At 38.9% G+C, this 21,235-nt stretch overlaps 1 protein-coding gene across 1 annotated transcript in view; it reads right to left on the bottom strand.

Annotated features, from left to right (window-relative positions):
* LOC128024990 (protocadherin-15-like) overlaps window positions 1-21,235 on the bottom strand; it is a 194,818-nt gene that overhangs the window by 89,110 nt on the left and 84,473 nt on the right. Inside the window, exons 12-15 of the mRNA XM_052610923.1 lie at window positions 15,829-16,035; window positions 13,648-13,782; window positions 1,670-1,819; window positions 665-858 (exon numbers count right to left, since the gene is read on the bottom strand). Coding sequence (XP_052466883.1) covers window positions 665-858; window positions 1,670-1,819; window positions 13,648-13,782; window positions 15,829-16,035 — 686 coding nt within the window. The remainder of the gene's footprint in view (window positions 1-664; window positions 859-1,669; window positions 1,820-13,647; window positions 13,783-15,828; window positions 16,036-21,235) is intronic.

Below are 21,235 nucleotides of genomic sequence, written 5' to 3'. Positions count from 1 at the left end.
TGACACATTGTATCAAGGCACTCATCAACGTCATTGAAGCAAATTAGATCGGGGAATATTTTCACTCTGGAAATCTTCCAGTATGATGAATTTGATGCCAGCACTCTCATAAAACTTTAAAACAGAAAAACAAGAGATGGAAATAACTACCCGGTGCTCACCAGCTCAGCTGCCATCTGTCCAACACATATAATAGCTTTCACCATAAACCTCTCTACCTCAATGAAGTGGATTTCAACCAAGCAGTGGAGAAGAACTTCAAATTTAGGTTGATTTGTTGTGAATATTAGACGCTTTTAAACTTACAAAGTGAAAAGATGCATTTCCCGAACTTTGCTTGCCCTCATTCTCTTTCTGCTTCTTTCATCTGTATTGATTCAGCAGTCAGCAAGAATTACAGAGGGCAGCGGATGGTATGAATTGGACAGGAGGGGAGATAGCAGCAATTAGAGTGAAAAGCCCTTAATTTCCGCTCTTCCAAGTGTCAGATGGACAAGAGCAGGGGACAATATCGGCAGAGTGTTCTCTGGGATATTTCCGAAGCAAAATCTGTCACCATGCGGCATTGTATTGATCTCAAACTGGGCATGCTAGGTCAAGTCTTCTGTTACAGAGTGAGAGACGCACTCTTTTTCAACCCTCATTGGGTTTTCAGTTGATTTACCTTCTCTGGGATGCAGGGCCGTTGTCAGAGGCCCTAACGGTGAGGGCATAGGAGCGGCCCACGGTCAGGTTTACACCGGGCAGCACGGTGATTATTCCTGTGTAGTCATTGATGGTGAAATGTCCCTGATCCCCCGCCAAGATTTTGTAGCTCACCAACCCATTGGGACCCTCATCAGCGTCCACTGCTGTCAGCTAAAAGAAATAAATTGGAGTTGTTACTTCAGAGGGGACATGCAAAGGTGCTTATTCACGTTCATCACTGTCCAAGCTTCCTCTCTGGACGAGGCTGAATCACAAAACCTGCCAAGTACATGTCCGTGTCTCATACATATATATATATATATATATATATATATATATATATATATATATATATATATATATATATATATATATATATATATATATATATATATATATATGTTGCTGTCGCTCAATTGGTAGAGTATTGCTTTATCTAGCAGCATATAATAGAGCAGTTAACCTTTTAGATGATACAACTTGTATTTTTTAATTTTGACTTCTGGGGTCAATCTTTCCGCATGTCAGAGCAAATCTACGCCATGCTTATGTTCTGATTGCAAAGAAATCATTTATGCACACATTTCAAAATTCCCATTAAGACAAAGATTAAATAGAGATCTGAGCAATTATTGTAGCAATAAGCCCCTCATAAATGTGGGAACTACAACCATTAATTCAAATGAATGGATTAAGGGTGAAAAGCTCTGCAAATAAGATTTTGCCATGTTTTTCAAGAAAGAAATCAATGCATTTGAGAAGCAAAACTGTATAAATACATATTTTCAGAGATATTTTTTAATTGCATTTTCTACTGTATAAAGTATATAAAGCACAAATCAAAATATACTGTCAGACAATAAGCCTTCAAGTAAATTCATGATTTTTTTAAGGCATGATTATATGTCTGTTTTTGGAAGACCAAACAAAATGCTGTTAAAGAAGTGATTTTGTTGCAATGGGACAGTATCTTATTGATTACCTGTAAGACTGTGTCTCCAGGCTGCATGTCTGTATAAACATTCACACTATAGGAGACGTTGGGGAAGGCAGGCGTGTTGTCATTGGCGTCAATCACAGTGATACTGACAGTGACTGGAAAGCTCTCCTGAACTCCATCTGAGGCAGTCATCTAAAAGAAGTAACAAAACTGTTATTATCAGACCGTGAGACAGAGTGAAACATATTCAACGCACTGGGAGGAACCACATTTGCTTCTTAATTTCATAATTGCATACTGTGCACAGAAAAATCACTGTAAAACAGTTAAAAGCTAAATTTGAAAATTGTTGCTAACTATACAGTGGCAAACAGATACTGTGATATAACACCCAGATAGCCTCACACATTTTCCCTTTGCTTATTGTGAAGGCAAATTATTCAAATGAATACTCTTGCGTGGAGTGTACAGTCCATTGGCGGTACTCCCAACTGCCTCACTAGCTGTCAGCTAGACTAATGGGATATCACAGAGAGGTTGTGGACGGCACTGTGGGAAGGGCAAAGTGTTTTTGTCAACCTCCACATGGAATGAAAGAGCTAACGCTCGAGCACAGAAGGAGGTAGTCAAGTCAAATATCATGAATAAAAGACAACACAAATGGAAACTGATGGTAAAAAAAGAATGGATTCATTTCCAAACATATCTACAATATATATATATATATATATATATATATATATATATATATATATATATATTAGGGGTGTAACGGTTCACAAAATTCACGGTTCGGTTCGATACGATACACTGATGTCACGGTTCGGTTCGGTTCGGTTCGATACGTTTTAGATACAGCAAAATGTAAAAACATCTCAACTTTTCAGAATGCCGCAAGCGCACCGCGGGTCATGTGACAAGAACCAACCAATCAGCTTCATCCTTTCCCGTAACAACGTTGAGAGCTCAGCCAAGATGAAGGAACAGCTGATCATAGTTGTATATGGATTGCAATTTTGAAATAAATTCAGTAGCAGAGCTACTGCAAGCGATTTTTAGAGCTGCAAATCCATTTATCCTTCGCTGAAATTTCCGCGTCTCATGGAGAGAGCACGTCATTGTTGCTTAGCAAAGACAGACGCCTCAGGAGAAAGACGCGCTTAGCGTTTTCCATGCGTTTTTAGGCACGATATGTGAACGGCCCCTAAGGCGCTCGCTCACTCAGCACGCGCTGAAGGCTCGTTGCAAAATGTCTAATGCATTTAACAGACCAGAAATATAAGATCCTAAAATAACCAACAGGTCTGGTGTTTGGGTTGGATTCCCTGTAAGCTATAGTTTCTAAATGCTGCAGGGATAGTTTGCTGCGTGCATGTTTCTCCTTTTTTTCGTCTTTTCCCAGATAGTACTGACGCATATATCCCAGATATTCCCGCTGGTTTTTTTTTTTTTTTTTTTGTAATCCCGCTGGTGTACCCTGTCATGTTGCAGATGCGACATACCGTTGTTTATTTATCCACCACTCTCTTGCCATCACCATTATAGCTTAAAGGGAATCCAAAGTGCACCCAAACACCAGACCTGTTGGTTATTGGAGGATCTTCTCATTTCTAGTCTGTTAAACGCATTGGCTATTTTGCAACGAGCCTTCAGCGCGTACTGAGTGAGCGAGCGCCTGCTGAGTAGCCTAACATAAACATATAAGATGGTGTTTTTTTCTTCTTCGGGAGTGTCAGGGGCGTTGCCTGTTACGTTGTTTGGGTTATTGGGCTACCTTGTTGAACGCATATCATTATATTTCTTTCTCTCTCTTTTTTTTTTTTTCAAATATAATTAATTACTCCAACGAACCGTTCGGTATACATAATGCGTACCGCGTACCGAACCGAAAGCGCCGTACCGAACGGTTCAATACGAATACGCGTATCGTTACACCCCTAATATATATATATATATATATATATATATATATATATATATATATATATATATATTAGCGGTGGGCATAGATTCATTTTTTTAATCAAGATTAATCTCACTGTGATCTTGAAATTAATCTAGATTAATCTAGATTAAAATGGCTCATTCAAATTCTGCCGAAGGCATTCAGAATATGTGTGTTACCCCAATAAAATTGACAAACAGTAAGTCTTTGAGAAGGGGTTTATCAAGCTAGGTGGTGCATTAGAAAAGAAGCTCATCTCCTGTTTCCAAAATGCATCACAAAGTGCTTGAAAAAGCTGTAAACTAATTCCACATTGCACAAGGTGCAAACAACCTTACGCCTGTTTCACACCAATGTTTAAGTTTTTTTCAAGTTTGTAGGTGTCAAGGTACAGAAACCAAATAATTAAATGTAAAATAGCACTGGATAGTCTTGAATGTAAAAATTAAATATACAATCAAACCTATATTTATTCAGACACCTTAAACATTTCTCACATTATTACAGTTTTGCTATATACATCAAAATTATATCTGGTATCTGAATAACTTTTTGGTTTTACTGTTAAAACTACAAAGTAATTCAGTCAAGAGCAGTGAGTGATTTTCATTTTCATTTTCTTGGATTAACATTACAGCAGCCAGTCGCTAAATTAGGCGTGGTCACTTTAAGAGACGATGAACACATCCAATATAATACACATCCCATTTTTTCCCTCAACTGTTTACTTCCCCTTAGAAATAACTGACAGTTTTTTCGAGCATAATTTCCAAGGTGGATATTTTGACATATTTTGTATGTATTTGTCGGCACAAGAGCAAAAATAAGCAAATTCGATGTTCAAGTGTTTTGAGACGCCTTTCTCTTTGCAGAAGAGAGCTCGGTTCAGTGTAGCTGTCCGTGATACACGTCTCTCTCTCTCGTGCGCACTGAACACAGTGCACGCCGCGAGTAACCATCTACTCTGTTCAGCTTTTCCGCGTCTTGTTTGTGGATGCTTTAATGTTTAAATCGACAAGCGGTAAGAAACATGTGCAAAAGGTAAGCTTTTGTGACGATGCACAGCAGTGGCCCGTCAACTGTCCTGAGCATCTTTTTAGGCTGGCCTCAGTCAGTCGGTTATATAAAATATCAAGGTGAAAGTCATCATAGCTTGCTTAGTATAGACCCAGCTCCCAACCCAACTTTGAGAATAGATTAACGGCGATATTTTTTTTTTATCGCCCGATAAGAGTCTCGCGTTAACGCAGCACATTAACGCCGATAACGGCCCACCACTATTAATCGCACATTACTTCAGGAGAGAACGGCTCGGGCCGTTCGGAAAACGCGTGCATGCTAGAAATAGAACCGACGCCTATTTTTCACGCGACACGCAAGCGAGCTGGAAGCGTTTCCAGACAAAATACAATAGAAAAGTATGTATGTCTATATATATGCCATTTTGTACACAGATTCATATTAATTCATGACACTTAGATGTTTGAAAGTCTATAGGTTGACATATATTCAGATATAAATGTAATTTAAAAAAATAAAAAAATAATTATCGATTTCCAAATATTGCACCTGTCACCGGCATGAGAGGAAGAGCACGAGAGAGAGAGAGAGAGAGAGAGAGAGAGAGAGAGCGCCCCGGCCGCACGCTCAATGTCTTCAAACAACACAAGCGCTGTCTTGCTCTCTCTCCCTAATCAATTGACACGATGGTGTCGATGTTTAAATAATTTAAAATGTGAACGTAAGTGTGCTCACCCCATTTTTGTTTGTAAGAAAAAAATAGATTTCATATCGCAATATATATCGCAGGAAAATAAAATATTGCAATGTAATTTTTTCCCAATATCTTGCAGCCCTAACAGATACTGGACAAGAATTAAACTTTCTAATATGACAGTTGACTTTCAGAAACTATATTTTGATAGCCGACTTTCTAGTTTGCAATGAAAAGAAGTCTATTATGGATGTAATTCACCACCATGTAATTCAACACTTACTCTGGTAAGTTTACAACTTTACAACAAGCATTGTAGCAGCTAGTGTTTACACATTTTACTGATACCCAATAGTGCACAGTTTTTGGCAGAAACAATGGTCACCGCAGTAAATTTTTATAATGGTTAGCCTTGAAATGCTACTCAAGAATGTATCTAAAAAAAATCAGCGGCAAGCGCAATACTTTCCTCTGTGTTATTTCAGAGAACAATTTCCTCCAATTTAACCACGTCATGGGTATAACAACGTGGCCCAACAGACTCATTTAAACGAATGGAAACAATGTTTATCGGCTACAAAGACAGGACAAATGAGATACTTGATATTCCATTGCTCCGGCAAACAAAGTTTATCTTGTCGCAAAACAGATAATGGCATCCCAAAGCAGCCGTTTGTTTGTGACATGCTAGCCTAACACTGCACAGTTAACATCACCGACGGGACCTAAAGTCCTCTGTTCCCTCAGACGAGACCAGCTGGTTTCAATTTCTGAATGAATCGGTGCTCAGAGGGCATGAGGCGCAGTGCAGTGAATGTTAAGTCCTGCAGCCCATTTCCCATGAGCTGACAGCGACCCACGTCTGACTGAGAATCAGCATTCATTCACAGCCTCTGCTACAATTTAGTGTTCTCATACCATAATTACACACTCCTATAGGATCGGGCACAAAGGTCTTTTCAGCATGAAAGCATGGTGAAAAAAAGTCTAGTAATAAGCCCAAAGAATACTTCGGTCTTTACGTGTACCCAAAGGTTTACATACAATGCATTCCCTATGCAATTGTTTAACCGCACATACTCCGTATTCATTTGTTTGTCCACAAGGCTGCTGTTTCACAGTTGAAAAACAAATGAAGGAGACAGTGGCTGTCCAGGTGAATTTGTGCTAAACTTTAGGAGATTCAGTTATTTTGGAGGGTTAAAGAAGATGGATTGGTTTTCAGTGATGTTCATTGGTGACTTACCCTACATGGCTAACCTTTTTTGTCGTTGTTGTTTATTTTGTTTGTTTGTTTGTTTGTGTTTTTTTTTTTTTTTTTTTTAAAGCTTTGAGCAAAGTGACATATGATGAAATAAGTCACTCATCATCTTTAAGGCAGTTTAGAGTATGTATATATATATATATATATATATATATATATATATATATATATATATATCCATAACACTTAAGCAATTATATTTTGACAGAATTATAAACTTTTAATTTAAATTACTTTAAATGCATGCTTTAGAATATATAAAGCTTTTAAAATTGCTACGCTAACATGTTTTATTGTATGCTCTTTATGAACCTTTAAACATTGACAATTTAATAAATTCAGTTAATTCACTTGAATTAATAAGGTCAAATATTTTATTTTAGCTGCCGTCTCAAACTTTGGCAGCAGCTGTGTTAAACTCAAGGTTTTTCTCATAACAATCTCTTAATGTTCATTAGAAAAGCAATTAATGGGAATTTTCTCATGAAAAGTGAATCAAACTGATTTACTCCATGTTCCTGAGTTGAGAATAAGCATTCTGAACCCGCTTAACCTGTTCTAAACTGGGCTGTAATTATTTAGTTTGGTGAAATCTAAAGAGCCTTATATACTTCAAGCAAAATCGCAGAACTGGTGTGACATAATTTTTAACAAAATCAGGTCAAAATGATGTACGTTTGGAGTTCATTTAGAAAGTTTGAAACAACTTGCCAATTGAAATTTTCGTAATGAATCATTGGTCTGTGTCGATTATGCAATTGGTATTTGAAGTAATGGGGTTCAGCCCACTTTGGCATGGAAATCTTTTCTGGTTCATTTCTTCTGTTCTGAGATCAGATGTAAAACCATGAACACACTGGAGAAATTATTTTTAGTAGAAACTGAAGTACTGTAGTAATTCTAATTGAAAGCAACAATGTTGGCAAACGGTGCAGCGCTGCAAAAATATTTACAAGTTTTTTTTTTACCCCTGAGCAAAGACTGAAAATGAAATTTGCTGTGAGTTTATCGGGACCTTAATCCTGGACTCTGTTCATCTGGGAATCAGGCATGCCAGTGTTGATAGACACTTGAAGATTGCTCTTCATAGAGATTAAACCAAATAATACAATTAATCTTAATTCTTGGGTGAACAATTTCTGTAAAATCTAGTGTGACCACACAATTTACTACCAAATTAAGCCAATATGATGTTAACAAACCCATATAATTCTGAGCGTGTTCAGATTGAAGTATGGGCCACCCCCCTCACTGGCGATTGCTGTCAGACGTGATTCCTCAGGACACCTATTTCAGTGATTTCTGTCAGGTATAGCTTGTGGAGTTGTGGCACTCATGTGATAGACACAAGTTTGCATCTGGCATGCATGCAATTATCCGATGCCAATCCTTTCTCTCTCATACAATTTCCTGCCTTCTCTTCACAGTATCATTCTAATAAAGAAGCTGAAGCTCCTGCAGTAATAAAAACAGCCAAAAACATCTGGATTTATTAAATACAACACTGAGGTATCATTTTGCATCAAGTCTGACAATGTTTTGGCTAGTTCACTTAAAACTTGTGACATCTACAACTGGCAAATTAGGAAGTCTTCAGAGTGTACTGTACCTTAACAAACAATGGTGAAATTGGAAACTGCTGTTGCCACGGAAACAGTGTTACCCAAATTTAAGAGAGAATTCAAACGTAGAGTCATGACATCACTTCAGCGAGGCTCTTCAAGAGCTGAGCTTATCACATGTGCAAAGTTTGGCACGTCAAACTAGACAGCTCAGACATCTCAGTTAGCTCCAGGTGGAGTCCTTCATGTCGATCCCCTCTGCTTGAAAAAAAATTCAAGGACGTGCGCCTCCAGTAAGAGTGAGTAAGCTGCATTACTGAAAGGCACCATTACTGCATAAGTGATTTCATGTGTATATTCAGCTGAGAATGAAGGTTAGCAACTACTACTGTCAGGAAAACTAGCAACAAGACAGATGGAAAATAATGGTATGTATAATGATATATAAGGATGGCACTGTATATAGATAGATAGACAGACAGACAGATAGACATAAATTAAAAACTATTAAAAATATAATATTTTTATGTTCTTGAAAGATGTCTTTTATGCTTTGAGATTAGAAACGGTAATACTGTAAAATCCTTTTGTATTTTTTTTTTCCTGGATGGACAGTTAAAAAGAGGATGATTTACTCAAAATAGTTTTGTAACATTAAAAAGGTTTTACTGTTATTTTTGATCAGATTAGATTTTTGATAAAAAAAAAAAAAAAAAAAAAAAAAAAAACATTTGAATTATATTGTTTGATTTAGTTATAATTTCTAGCACTAACATTTAATATATATATATATATATATATTACGCCATTATCGGCGTTAACGTGATGCGTTAACGCGAGACTCTTATCGGGCGATAAAAAAAATATCGCCGTTAATCTATTCTCAAAGTTGGGTTGGGAGCTGGGTCTATATTAAGCAAGCTATGATGACTTTCAGCTTGATATTTTATATAACTGACTGACTGAGGCCAGCCTAAAAGATGCTCAGGACAGTTGATGGGCCACATGATTTTACGCCTTACCACTTGTTGATTTAAACATTAAAGCATCCAAACACAAAACGCGGAAAAGCTGAAAGGAGCAGCTGGTTACTGGTGTTCGGTGCGCACGAGAGAGAGAGAGAGAGAGAGAGAGAGAGCCTCGTAACACGGACAGCGACACTGAACCGAGCTCTCTTCTGCGAAGAGAAAGGCGTCTCAAAACACTAGAACATCGAATTTGCTTATTTTTGCTCTTGTGGCGACAAATACATACAAAATATGTCAAAATATCTACCTTGGAAATTATGCTAGAAAAAACTGTCATAGAAAGTAAACAGTTGAGGGAAAAAATGGGATGTGTATTGTATTGGATGCGTTCATTGTCTCTTAAAGTGACCGCGCCTAATTTAGCTACTGGCTGCTGTAATGTTAATCCAAGAAAATGAAAGAAAGAAAATCACTCACTGCTCTTTACTGCATTACTTTGTAGTTTTAACAGTCAAACCAAAAATTATTCAGACACCAGATATAATTTTTGATATATATATATATCAAAACTGTAATAATGTGAGAAATGTTGAAGGTGTCTGAATAAATGTAGGTTTAATTGTATATTAAATTTTTACATTGAAGACTATCCAGTGCTATTTTACATTTAATTATTTGGTTTCTGTACCTTGACACCTACAAACAAAAAAACTTAAACATTGGTGTGAAACAGGCGTAATGTTGTTTGCATCTTGTGCGATGTGGAATTAGTTTACAGCTTTTTCAAGCACTTTGTGATGCATTTTGGAAACAGGAGATGAGCCCCTTTTCTAATGCACCACCTAGCTTGATAAACCCCTTCTCAAAGACTTACTGTTTGTCAATTTTATTTGGGTAACACACATATTCTGAATGCCTTCGGCAGAATTCGAATGAGCCATTTTAATCTAGATTAATCTATTTAAATAAAATAAAAATTGATGTAAAATGTTGATGTTATGGAGTATACACTTTAAAGTTATAACCAGAAATATGTAAGGAATATTTTTAAGCTTATTATTATAAGGTATTATAATTAAGTTAACAGATTATCCTTTAGTTTAATAAAATCGCTTGCAGTAGCTCTGCTACTAAATTTATTTCAAAATGGAAATCCATATACAACTATCAGCTGTTCCTTCATCTTGGCTGAGCTTTCAACGTTGTTAGGGAAAGGATGAAGCTGATTGGTTAGTTCTTGTCACATGACCCACGGTGTGCTTGCGGCATTCTGAAAAGTTGAAATGTTTTTAACTGTATAGTAATCTTTATTGAAGTAAATTAGGTTTTAATCGCCGTCATGCATGAATGAATAACACTTTTTCACATTGTAAATATTTTTTGAGACCCCAGAAAATTTCACATTTCTCATTTTCAGGGGAGCCCATTTCTTATTAAGAGGAGCCGAGCTCCCCCTAGCTCCCCCGTAGTTCGCACTATGAACTCAGGTACTGAGCTTAAAATAATAATAATAATTCAAATTCCAGCAAACGTGTTTCCATTGACCAGGGAGATGCAATTTTGTGTTCTTTGTGTAGGTCATAATAGTTTGACCCATACTTCCATAATTTCTCTGGTACTAAAAATACCATTGTTCTCTCTCATTAACAGGCTGACAGCACTATAATGCACTCCACTGTATCACTGTAATATATGTCAGAGACTAAAATAACCATGGACGTGCTCAGTGTTAATTCAAATCCATTCACCACCAAGTAAAAATGTGGGGAAAGCAGCAATCGCCTACATGGCACCAAACTGAGATCTGCATATCTCTGTGGTGCAGTATGATAGGCAGGGAAATATGGTGCTTTTGAGTGAATTGTATAGCCGGACCCTGAGAGAATCAGTGATGGCATGACTGTAGTGCTCTGCATTGTCCATGTGACCTGATGCAGTGTGATGATATTCAACACTGTAACTAAGTACAAGTACCAACACTACTGAAAGCTGCAGTATATAATATGGTCATTGGTAAGATATCTAGCAATCATTACTGTATGTTGAATGTCAATGCTGCCAAACTTTGTTAACATGCTTTTTTAACACAATAATGGGAGACAGGTACCTGCTCAAAACTTTATTTAATTAAGGTTTTTTTTTTTTTTTTTTTTTTGTTAATTACAGCCTCTCTGGTAAAAAAAGATTGCACCTTAAAACATCATATTAATAGTCATTCTCAAGTACTAACCAAAACAATGTTCCTGTGTGAGTAACTTTTACACTTGAAATGCTAGAGGGCCAAATATCTGTATTGCATCTACATAACCAAAAATAAATACATGCATACTGTACATACATAAAACTAAGTTAAACGGTAAATTTCAAGGACTTTTGAGTTGATAAATTATTTAATTAGAATTTATATATATATTTTATAAAATAATTTTCTGTTTCTGGATGGAGATCAAAAAAGTCTTATTAAAATGTTTGACATATAATTTTGTAATTATTTCTGTAACACTTTACAATAAGGTTCCTTTTATTGACATTAGCTAACGTAAACTAACAATGAAAAACACTTGTAAAGCATGTATTCATATACTATATAATACATTATTAAAATCCAAAATTGTATATGTTAATATTAATGAATGCCCCTGAGCTAAAATGAACCAAATATGATGAGTTGTACTTTTATTATTTATTATGTTAACAAAGCTTGATAAATACTGTAACAAATGTATTGCTCATTGTTAGTTCATATAAGTTAATGCAGTGGTTTTCAACCTGTTGTCCGCTGTGGTATTGCAAGTGTGCCGCCAATTACTATTAAAATAAATAATGATATTGTTAATATATGTAAAAATGTCTAAGTTATAACATAATAACATCATTTCATGTGTATAATTAAATAACAAAAAAAATATATTAAACTATGCTTCCACTATTCGAGCTCACTGATTGGATTAAGAATAAACCACCAATTAATCTTAGATCTTTTTGCTGCATATGCTACAGAACAACAAATTCAAACGTGCATAAATGGCTGCCAATAGGCTCTACATAAATGGCTGTCAACGTGTTCCCTCCTGACTGCTTGCTCCGCTGACTGTTTACCCACTGCCGAGCTGGTTTTCCCGTTTTGCTGAGCGGTGCCAGCCCGAGTTATTTTCTGTTAATTTCCAGTCCTTTCTAGGGCAGTGTGATTAATCAAAATCGTCATAAAATCACAATTTGAGCGACGCGATTTCTAAATCGCTTTATAGCACGATTTTCCACGGCCCTGACAGAACAGAACATACTGGGCATGTGCCTAACTCCAGGTTCACACACTGTCTGTGATGCGCCTTTTTTCCTAGCCCATGTTTACGGATCAGAGCGTTCACACTGCATGCGGCAAAAGGCTAGAAATAAAAATGTGCGAAAATAATTAATATCTAACACATGAGCATAGAGAGAATTGTGAGTGCACAGGATGCAGTTTAAGTGAGAGGAGATACGTTTTAAGTGGGCACACTCTCTCCGGACAAACACGTCTGGTTTTGTGACAGAGCAAAGGAAATCTGCGGCGAACAGAGAGATTCGCTCTCGTGCATCATTTTAATGTGCTTTCGCGTTACAATAACGCGCTCTCGCTGCTGCTTCTGCACCGCTTACATAGACTGTATGCAAACTGCAATCGGAGTACGTGTGAACCTGTATAATATATAACAAATCTTTTTCAACACCTGAGGCACTGCTACAATTAATACGCTCTATGAACAATGGATGGCAAAAAAAAAAAAGTCCCTGGAAACGGGATTTATTTATTTATATTTTTTATATTTTTATCTTTTGTTACACCTTTACTATAGTGATAATTTTGAATTATGTCTGTTCTAGAGACATTACAACTTTTTAATAAAGCTCTAATTGGTTTTCTTTGGAAATATGTTCCAAATTCATCCTGAATGCATTTTTTTTTTTTTTTTTTTTTTTTTGCAGTGTGCCGCACAAACATATGTGTTTGGTTGTGTGGGCCACGAGTTGAAAAAGGTTGGGAACCACTGAGTTAATGCATTATTTAATGTTAACTAACAAACCTTACTGTAAAGTGTGCCATAATTTCTTAGATAAAAAAACAAGCAGTTTTGCTAAAATATTACACATTTTTGAGAAGAAAAAGGCTTTTTACTTGATTTCTTAAAGTTCCATCTTTTGTTGATCATAAATGGTCTGAATTGGAATAAATTATTTTTAAAACCTAATGAAAAGAACATGAATACAAAAGACTACATTTCTAAGTACTTGGTACATGGTCAACTAGATTTCTTTAAAAATATATATCTTGTCATTTGTCAGTGTCCCACATTACATACTTAAGAAAAGCCACTTGTCATAGAGAATCTATACGACCGCAAGGCTTGCACTTGATCAGAATTCCTTTAGTGCAGTGTGCAGTTTTAAAAATAACACCAGAGCCAAAAATCTAGTAGTGTGTGGTGAAGCAAGTTTAGACAAAGTCCTTGACATGAAAGCTGCAAGCCTCAGTGACAGAGACAGAGCTAAGCAGGCTTGTCAAGGAAAGGTGGCACGGAGCCCTTACCGTGAAGGCATAACTCGGCTGTTCTTCATGGTCCACGGGCCTCAGTAGTGTCAGGTAGCGTGCGATCCCACTGGGCGTCACCGCAAAGATGCTGTTATAGTTGTCCAGAGAGATGTGCACCATGGGATCTTTCGTCTGCAGTGGAAATAAATCACCTTAATTTCCCATGTCAGAAGGCAGAGACATCAGAAGATAGAGCATGCTGGGAATTTGACTATACAAATTGCAAAGGATGGGAAAAACGCTCATAAAACCCAGTGCATTAGAGAAACACACTGTATAAGGGAGAACTCCAGTAAAGAGAGACGTAAATAACTCAAAACCTTCTAAAATAAATTAAAGAAGCACCAACTTGTGAAGTTTAAGACAATGATATCTGAAATAATAAAATAAATTAATAAGGATCATAAATATCTAAAGAGATTATAAAAAGAGCAATAGCATTCCAAGACTTTCATGCTTATGAAATGTGCAAAAATAAAGCATTTGAGGTGTTAAAGTGTTGTATCGGCACTGAGGTAAAACATAATGTTATCATGTACACTACCAAAAGTTTGGAATAGGAAGGTTTTTCTAATGTTTTCAAAGACGTCACTTATGTTCACCAAAACCGACAAAAATACAGTAAAACAGTAATATTGTGAGACATTATTACAATGTAAAATAAATGTTTTCTATTTGAATATATTTGAAATGCAATTTATTCTTATGAAAAAGCTGATTTTCAGCATCATTATTACAGTCTTCAGTGTCAGTGTTCTTATTATAATCAATGTTAAAAATATATATGTATTTTTTTTTTTTTGCTGCATATTTTTTCTGAAAACATTTTTTCAGTATTATTTGATTAATAAAAGGTTCTAAATAACAGATTTTATTTGAATTATAAATTATTTGTAACATTATAAGCATCTTTTGTCACAAAAAAAAATAAAAAAAATAAATAAATAATTTTCACTGTCACAATCTGTGACATTCACACTGTCACTGTTTCAATGTTAACAATTCTGATTGAGTAATCGCTTCCCATCTATATGAATGCTGGTATTTCATGTGGTGCTCTCATTCCCACCATTATCTATAGCCATTTAAACCTGTATGTTTTTGATGCTATCAAAACGTGGCTCTGTTTGTTTGAATAACTCCATTAACAGTGTCAAAGTTTGAGGCATTAAATAATAATGTTGTTTGCAACTCCACTAACAATTTCTCATTATGCTCCAGATTTTTTCCCAGCTGAATGCAGTCCTCCAAATTTACCAAATTATGAATGACATACATTAGATCAATTGCCAGTCAGCCAAAAATGTAAATGAAAATCAATAAACAAGACACAGGACAATAATCATGCAAACCATTAAGCAAACTGAATGATACAAAAAGACAGCACAGAACAAATGAGAAAGAGAGAAAAGGCAAACAAGAGCTTTTCACTTCACACATCTCTCACTAATTTCAATAATACCTACAGGCACATCACCCAGATTCAGCTTTAGGTGGGAGACAAAACATATGCTTGACATTACAGCGTTTTCCATCTCTAAAACTGATAGTATTAAAGAGACAGTTCACCCATAAATAAAAATGTGCATTGTTAACTCAGCCTTATTGTCATTTCAAACCTGTACGACTGTTTCTTTCATGAAACATAAAAGAAGATATTTTACAAAATGTTCATTTTTTTTTTTTTTTTTTTTTTTGAAACCATTAAAAAAAATTCTAATTATTCTAAACTTAACACAATAGCACAGTAGCATACACAATACTAGTATAACAATTTATGAAAGATGTAGCATGGAAAAGAGCAGCAAGAACATTCTTCAGAATATCTTCTTTTATGTGAAAGAATGACTTGAGGGTGACTAATTAATAGAATTTAAATTTTTGGATGCACTGTCCCTTTAAAGCAGAATACGACTGTCATAGCAGAGTCGGCTATAAGTACTTTGCCATCTATAAAGCAGAGATAATTGCAAAGAGTGAACACTCCAGAGAACATTAGCACAAGACTGTATTTCTGATGCTTGTTTCAATTTTAATTTGCTTTTCGAAATGCTCGATAGAGCAGGAGCTTTGGTTAACTTCAGAGGAACATTTCTATACACACACATACACACACTCCTCAGGACACGCGAAAGTGATTGCTGTCTGAGCACAAGCACAGAAAGAGAGACTCCTCACCTCCTCAATGTCATTATCCAGGGCGATAATGGTGAGGGGGGTGGAGAGATTGGCACTGCTCGAGATAGTTGTGCCCAGCGGAGCAGCCTCCGAGATGAATCCATGATAAGTGGCCACCTGGAAGTACGGCGCCTGATTGTTCTCATCAAGCACCTCAATGTGGAGATTAGCGAACGCCGGAAGAGGGTGTCCGTTATCCTGCTCTGCCTAGAAAAAAAAAAAAAAAAATGCCATAAGTTGAAAGATTCTGACTCAAAGATGGAATACTGGTGTGAAACACAGCTTTTTTGGATTACCGTATGCTGCACATATAATAAGGGCAATGCGATAAGCCTCTATGGGCATACGAGGGCTTAACACTATCTACAGACTTGCCCCTCTTAATTAAATAAAGACCATGGCTGATTAATTCAGGTCATTCCCAAACTTAATTCTCTCAGAATCTGGCATGCACCCAAGTGCTCGGAGCGCCTGAAAATGTAGTGGAGTAACTATTGCTAAAATTCCTACCTCACCAACAGTATGCATTTATAAGTCTTACAGCTATATGAAACTTGAATAAAAATGTAACGTATGAAAATCCTGAACAGGTCTTTGGATTAAAATGTCACAAAGTGGTTTTGGTTTAAAGCTTTCATGTAGACATTACAATTAATGTACTTTTTGAAGGGGACATCACACGTCCATTTTCCTCAAGTTAGTATGATTATTAAGGGTCTTCGTAAAATGTCTGTAACATACTTTGGTTAAAATTCCTCAATGGTTGTTTAAAACATCACCTTTTACCTTGTCAAAAACAGCTCTGGGCTGCGTTTCCCGAAACCTTCTTAATGCTACGTCATTCTTAACTTATACTTTAAGCCAGTGGCTCCAAAAGTGGGATGTGCAAGATAATTTTTTAATGGTGTAAAAATGGTCTCTTTATTATTTTTACGTATTTACCTTAAGTATTTATCATTTTCTTTATTAAGAAAAAAACTAATTCACATTACAACCTACAAATTATTCTTGATTTAATTTTGCCATTACACGCCTGCATTATAATAGCACTGCCCTTTCACATTAGGCACTAAGTGATAATTCATTCACTGATTTATTTATTTATTTTTTTTACTAACTATATTCATCAAAATAGACACCTGGTTAAAAACTGGCTCTTTAAAGAAATCAAGGGAGCTGTGCACTGGTCTTGGATACATGGAGAAACCTGATCGAATGGACTCGGAGGACAACGAACAAGGTGAAGAGGAAGGAACACAGAGATCCAACAGAGAACCATTGAAGATAATTAGGCCTACCCTAGAGAGTTGGAAGATATCAAGTAAAAAATGCAAATACAGCAACAGTTCCATTGGTTTTGGGTTTACATGGATTGGCGATGCAGAAAATCCAAACCTGCAATGTGTAGTCAATGGGGAAGTTTTAGCTAAAAGCAGTCTCAAGCCTTCATATATGGTACTTACAAACAGGATACAGCCACTTAAAAGACATGACTGCAAGGAAAATTGGAGGGACTGTAGAAGAAGAAAAAATTACCAACTATCAATCAGGCTAAGGGCAACAGTGTCATGATTCTGCCCTCGTGTCCTTGATTTTTCCTAGTCTTGAGGCAGGATCATGACAGACCCATGTTTTGTGTACAAGCACATGGCCTTGCCTTTGGGCCATGTGCTTGTGTTGTCTCGTTCCCTTGCCCCGCCCCCCTTGTTAACCTAGTCGTGTCTTGATTGTCCCATCTGTGCCACCTGTCGTGTCTTGATTGTTCCCTCTATTTAGCTTTCCTAGTGTGCTCTGTCTTGCGTCGGTTCATTGAGATTTGTTCCCTAACATTTGTGTTTGTACCTCGTCTGAGATTATTCCACAGCTACGATTGTTCCTGAAGAAGTGTTTTGTATTACTGTGAGTGTTTATTTGTAGTTAGTGTTCAGTGTCTTTGTTTGCCTTGTTTATTGTGTTTTGCAGAATTATTTAGTGTCTTCCCTAGCCAGTGTTTTCCCCCTCGTGGGTTTTTGTTTTTCCCCTTTTTGTATTTAATAAACCCTTTGTTTGAGAATCCCTGTCTGCACCTGAGTTCCTCCCTTACCAAGATCCTGACAGAATGAACCGACCACCAAGGAACTCAGCAGACAGGAGGCAATGCTGGATGGCATCAGCCAGCCAGCGAGGTTGTTTTGAGGGCTCTCGCCTTGTGGTGTTCCGGGGGACCAGGGGAGGTCGTTCCGGAGCGAGCGGGCGAGAGGAGGAGCTCCAGAGGTCCCCACCTACCCAGCTGCCGGCGATCCCGGAGGGTCGTGTCCTGGCCGTAGCAACCCTGGGGGGTCAAGCAAGCCCCTCCCAGAGTCCTGAGGTGCCCTCCTCAGCCAGCAGTCTCCCCATGAAGCGAGGGAGACGGTTTTCATGGGAGTCGGCTTCAGAGTCTTCGGCGTCCGAGTCTGCCCTGTCCGAGACCAAACTCCCCCAACCCGCCTCTGACCCAGCTGTAGCCTCTGCACCGCGCCCGAGGAGGAAGAGGAAGAAGAAGGGGCCTGCCGGTCCTGTGACCCTGTCTCCTCCCGAGCCAGCAGCGGTGAGCGTGCCTGAGCCAGCAGCGGTGAGCGCTGGCGTGCCCGTGCCAGCAGCGGAGAGAGCTGGCGTGCCCGTGCCAGCAGCGGTGAGCGCTGGCGTGCCCGTGCCAGCAGCGGAGAGAGCTGGCGTGCCCGAGCCAGCAGCGGTGGGCGTGCCCGAGCCAGCAGCGGTGGGCGTGCCCGAGCCAGCAGCGGTGGGCGTGCCCGAGCCAGCAGCGGTGAGCGTGCCCGAGCCAGCAGCGGTGAGCGTGCCCGAGCCAGCAGCGGTGAGCGTGCCCGAGCCAGCAGCGGTGAGCGTGCCCGAGCCAGCAGCGGTGAGCGTGCCCGAGCCAGCAGCGGTGAGCGTGCCCGAGCCAGCAGCGAGGAGCGCTGGCGTGCCCGAGCCGGCAAAACAGAAAGCCGTATTCAAGTCTGCAGTCGTGAGAGCGGAGGAGAGAGCCGCGGCCGACTCTGCAGCAAAAACTCTTGTACTGTCTGTCTCATCTCGTAAGGAGATGCCTATTGTCCTAGCTGCTAAAGCATTTTCTGATTATTTGTCCCGTCTTGTCCAAATTTTAGAAATCCCCGTCAGTCCTGTCTTGTCCTCAGACCCTGTCCCCAGAAATCCCGAGTGTCCTGATGTCGTCTCCCCGTGTCCCGTAGATGTCGCCTCCCCGTGTCCCGTGAGTGTTGCCCCGTGTCCTGCTGATGTAGTCATGTATCCTGTTGATGTGGCCCCGTGTCCCGTAGATGTCCCGTGTCCAGTAGATGTCCCCCCGTGTCCAGTAGATGTTGTATCCCCGTGTCCTGTCGTCTCCCCGTGCCCTGTTGATGTTGTCTCCCCGTGCCCTGTTGATGTAGTCGCCCCTCGTCCTGTTGATGTAGTCGCCCCTCGTCCTGTTGATGTTGCCCCGCGTCCCGTAAGTGTTGCCCCGCGTCCTGTGTCTGCCCCTGTCAGGTCCTCTGTCAGTTGTCCAGAGACCTCTCCCCACCCCTCTCCACCCAGACCTGCCCGGACCCCTCGTCGTCATCCTTCGTCCCGTCCTCCTAAAACTCCTGCCCCACCCACTCACCCTGGTCTGTCCCCCATGAACTTTGTGGTCCCACCCCCTCCCCTTCCCTGTTTGTTTTTTTTGATATGTCACCCTAACCCTGCCGTTGTGTACTCATGTTTGCCTTTGTTGTTATTTGTCATGTCTTGTTGGTTTGTGTCTGTGTCCCAGTCTGTCATGTCAGTCATGTCCCGTGTTTGATGTTCCCTTGAGGAGCGTCTGGAAGCCGCTCCTTAAGGGAGGGGTTCTGTCATGATTCTGCCCTCGTGTCCTTGATTTTTCCTAGTCTTGAGGCAGGATCATGACAGACCCATGTTTTGTGTACAAGCACATGGCCTTGCCTTTGGGCCATGTGCTTGTGTTGTCTCGTTCCCTTGCCCCGCCCCCCTTGTTAACCTAGTCGTGTCTTGATTGTCCCATCTGTGCCACCTGTCGTGTCTTGATTGTTCCCTCTATTTAGCTTTCCTAGTGTGCTCTGTCTTGCGTCGGTTCATTGAGATTTGTTCCCTAACATTTGTGTTTGTACCTCGTCTGAGATTATTCCACAGCTACGATTGTTCCTGAAGAAGTGTTTTGTATTACTGTGAGTGTTTATTTGTAGTTAGTGTTCAGTGTCTTTGTTTGCCTTGTTTATTGTGTTTTGCAGAATTATTTAGTGTCTTCCCTAGCCAGTGTTTTCCCCCTCGTGGGTTTTTGTTTTTCCCCTTTTTGTATTTAATAAACCCTTTGTTTGAGAATCCCTGTCTGCACCTGAGTTCCTCCCTTACCAAGATCCTGACAAACAGTCTTTGGACTACTGGGCAACAGTCGAGTTCATCTTCTCCTTAGCCCAGGTAAGACGCCTCTGACGTTGTCTGTGGTTCAGGAGTGGCTTAACAAGAGGAATACGACAACTGTAGCCAAATTCCCCAAATACCCCAGCCTCAGTCCATTCCTTGTGAAGTTCACTAAGATCTTGAATCCATTTTGCTTGACAATCCTCATAAGGCTGTGGTTCTCTCAGTTGGTTGTGCATCTTTTTCTTCCACACTTTTTTCCTTCCACTCAACTTTCTGTTAACATGCTTTGATACAGCACTCTGTATACAGCCAGCTTCTTTGGCAATGAATGTTTGTGGCTTACCCTCCTTGTGAAGGGTGTCAATGATTGTCTTCTGGACAACTGTCAGATCAGCAGTCTTCCCCATGATTGTGTAGCCTAGTGAACCAAACTGAGAGACCATTTTAAAGGTTCAGGAAACCTTTGCAGGTGTTTTTGAGTTGATTAGCTGATTGGCATGTCACCATATTCAAATTTGTTGAGATAGTGAATTGGTGGGTTTTTGTTAAATGTGAGGCAAAATCATCAAAATTAAAAGAACCAAAGACTTAAACTACTTCAGTCTGTGTGTATTGAATTTATTTAATACCCGAGTTTCACAATTTGAGTTGAATTGCTGAAATAAATGAACTTTTCCACGACACTCTAATTTATTGAGATGCACCTGTAGTTATTGTAGTTAAAAAAGGTGCAGTTTAATCAGAGTAAGGTGGTGGACCAGAAAACACTGCTTTAAGCTATACTTTGTCCGTAATATGTGTTTCCTGAAAGGTTCTTAGTTAAGTATACCTTATGTAAGTTGGCATTTTAGCACTTCTTACTCAATTGTCCTGTATTTAATAAGGTTTCTTTTTTAAATGCCTAAAATAAGGTATCAAGTAAACACAAGCTCAAGGTATTTCCACGTTCTATGGTAATAAACCCATATAGTTTGCCTTGAAAAGGGTGGTTGCTAACAAGTAGTTAAATGTGATTATAAAGGTTCTCTGGGAT

This window comes from Carassius gibelio, chromosome A12 (genome assembly GCF_023724105.1).
Source record: "Carassius gibelio isolate Cgi1373 ecotype wild population from Czech Republic chromosome A12, carGib1.2-hapl.c, whole genome shotgun sequence".
Taxonomy (NCBI): domain Eukaryota; kingdom Metazoa; phylum Chordata; class Actinopteri; order Cypriniformes; family Cyprinidae; genus Carassius; species Carassius gibelio.
The sequence above is the reverse complement of the archived record's forward strand: the minus strand, read 5'-3'. Positions and strand labels throughout refer to the sequence as shown.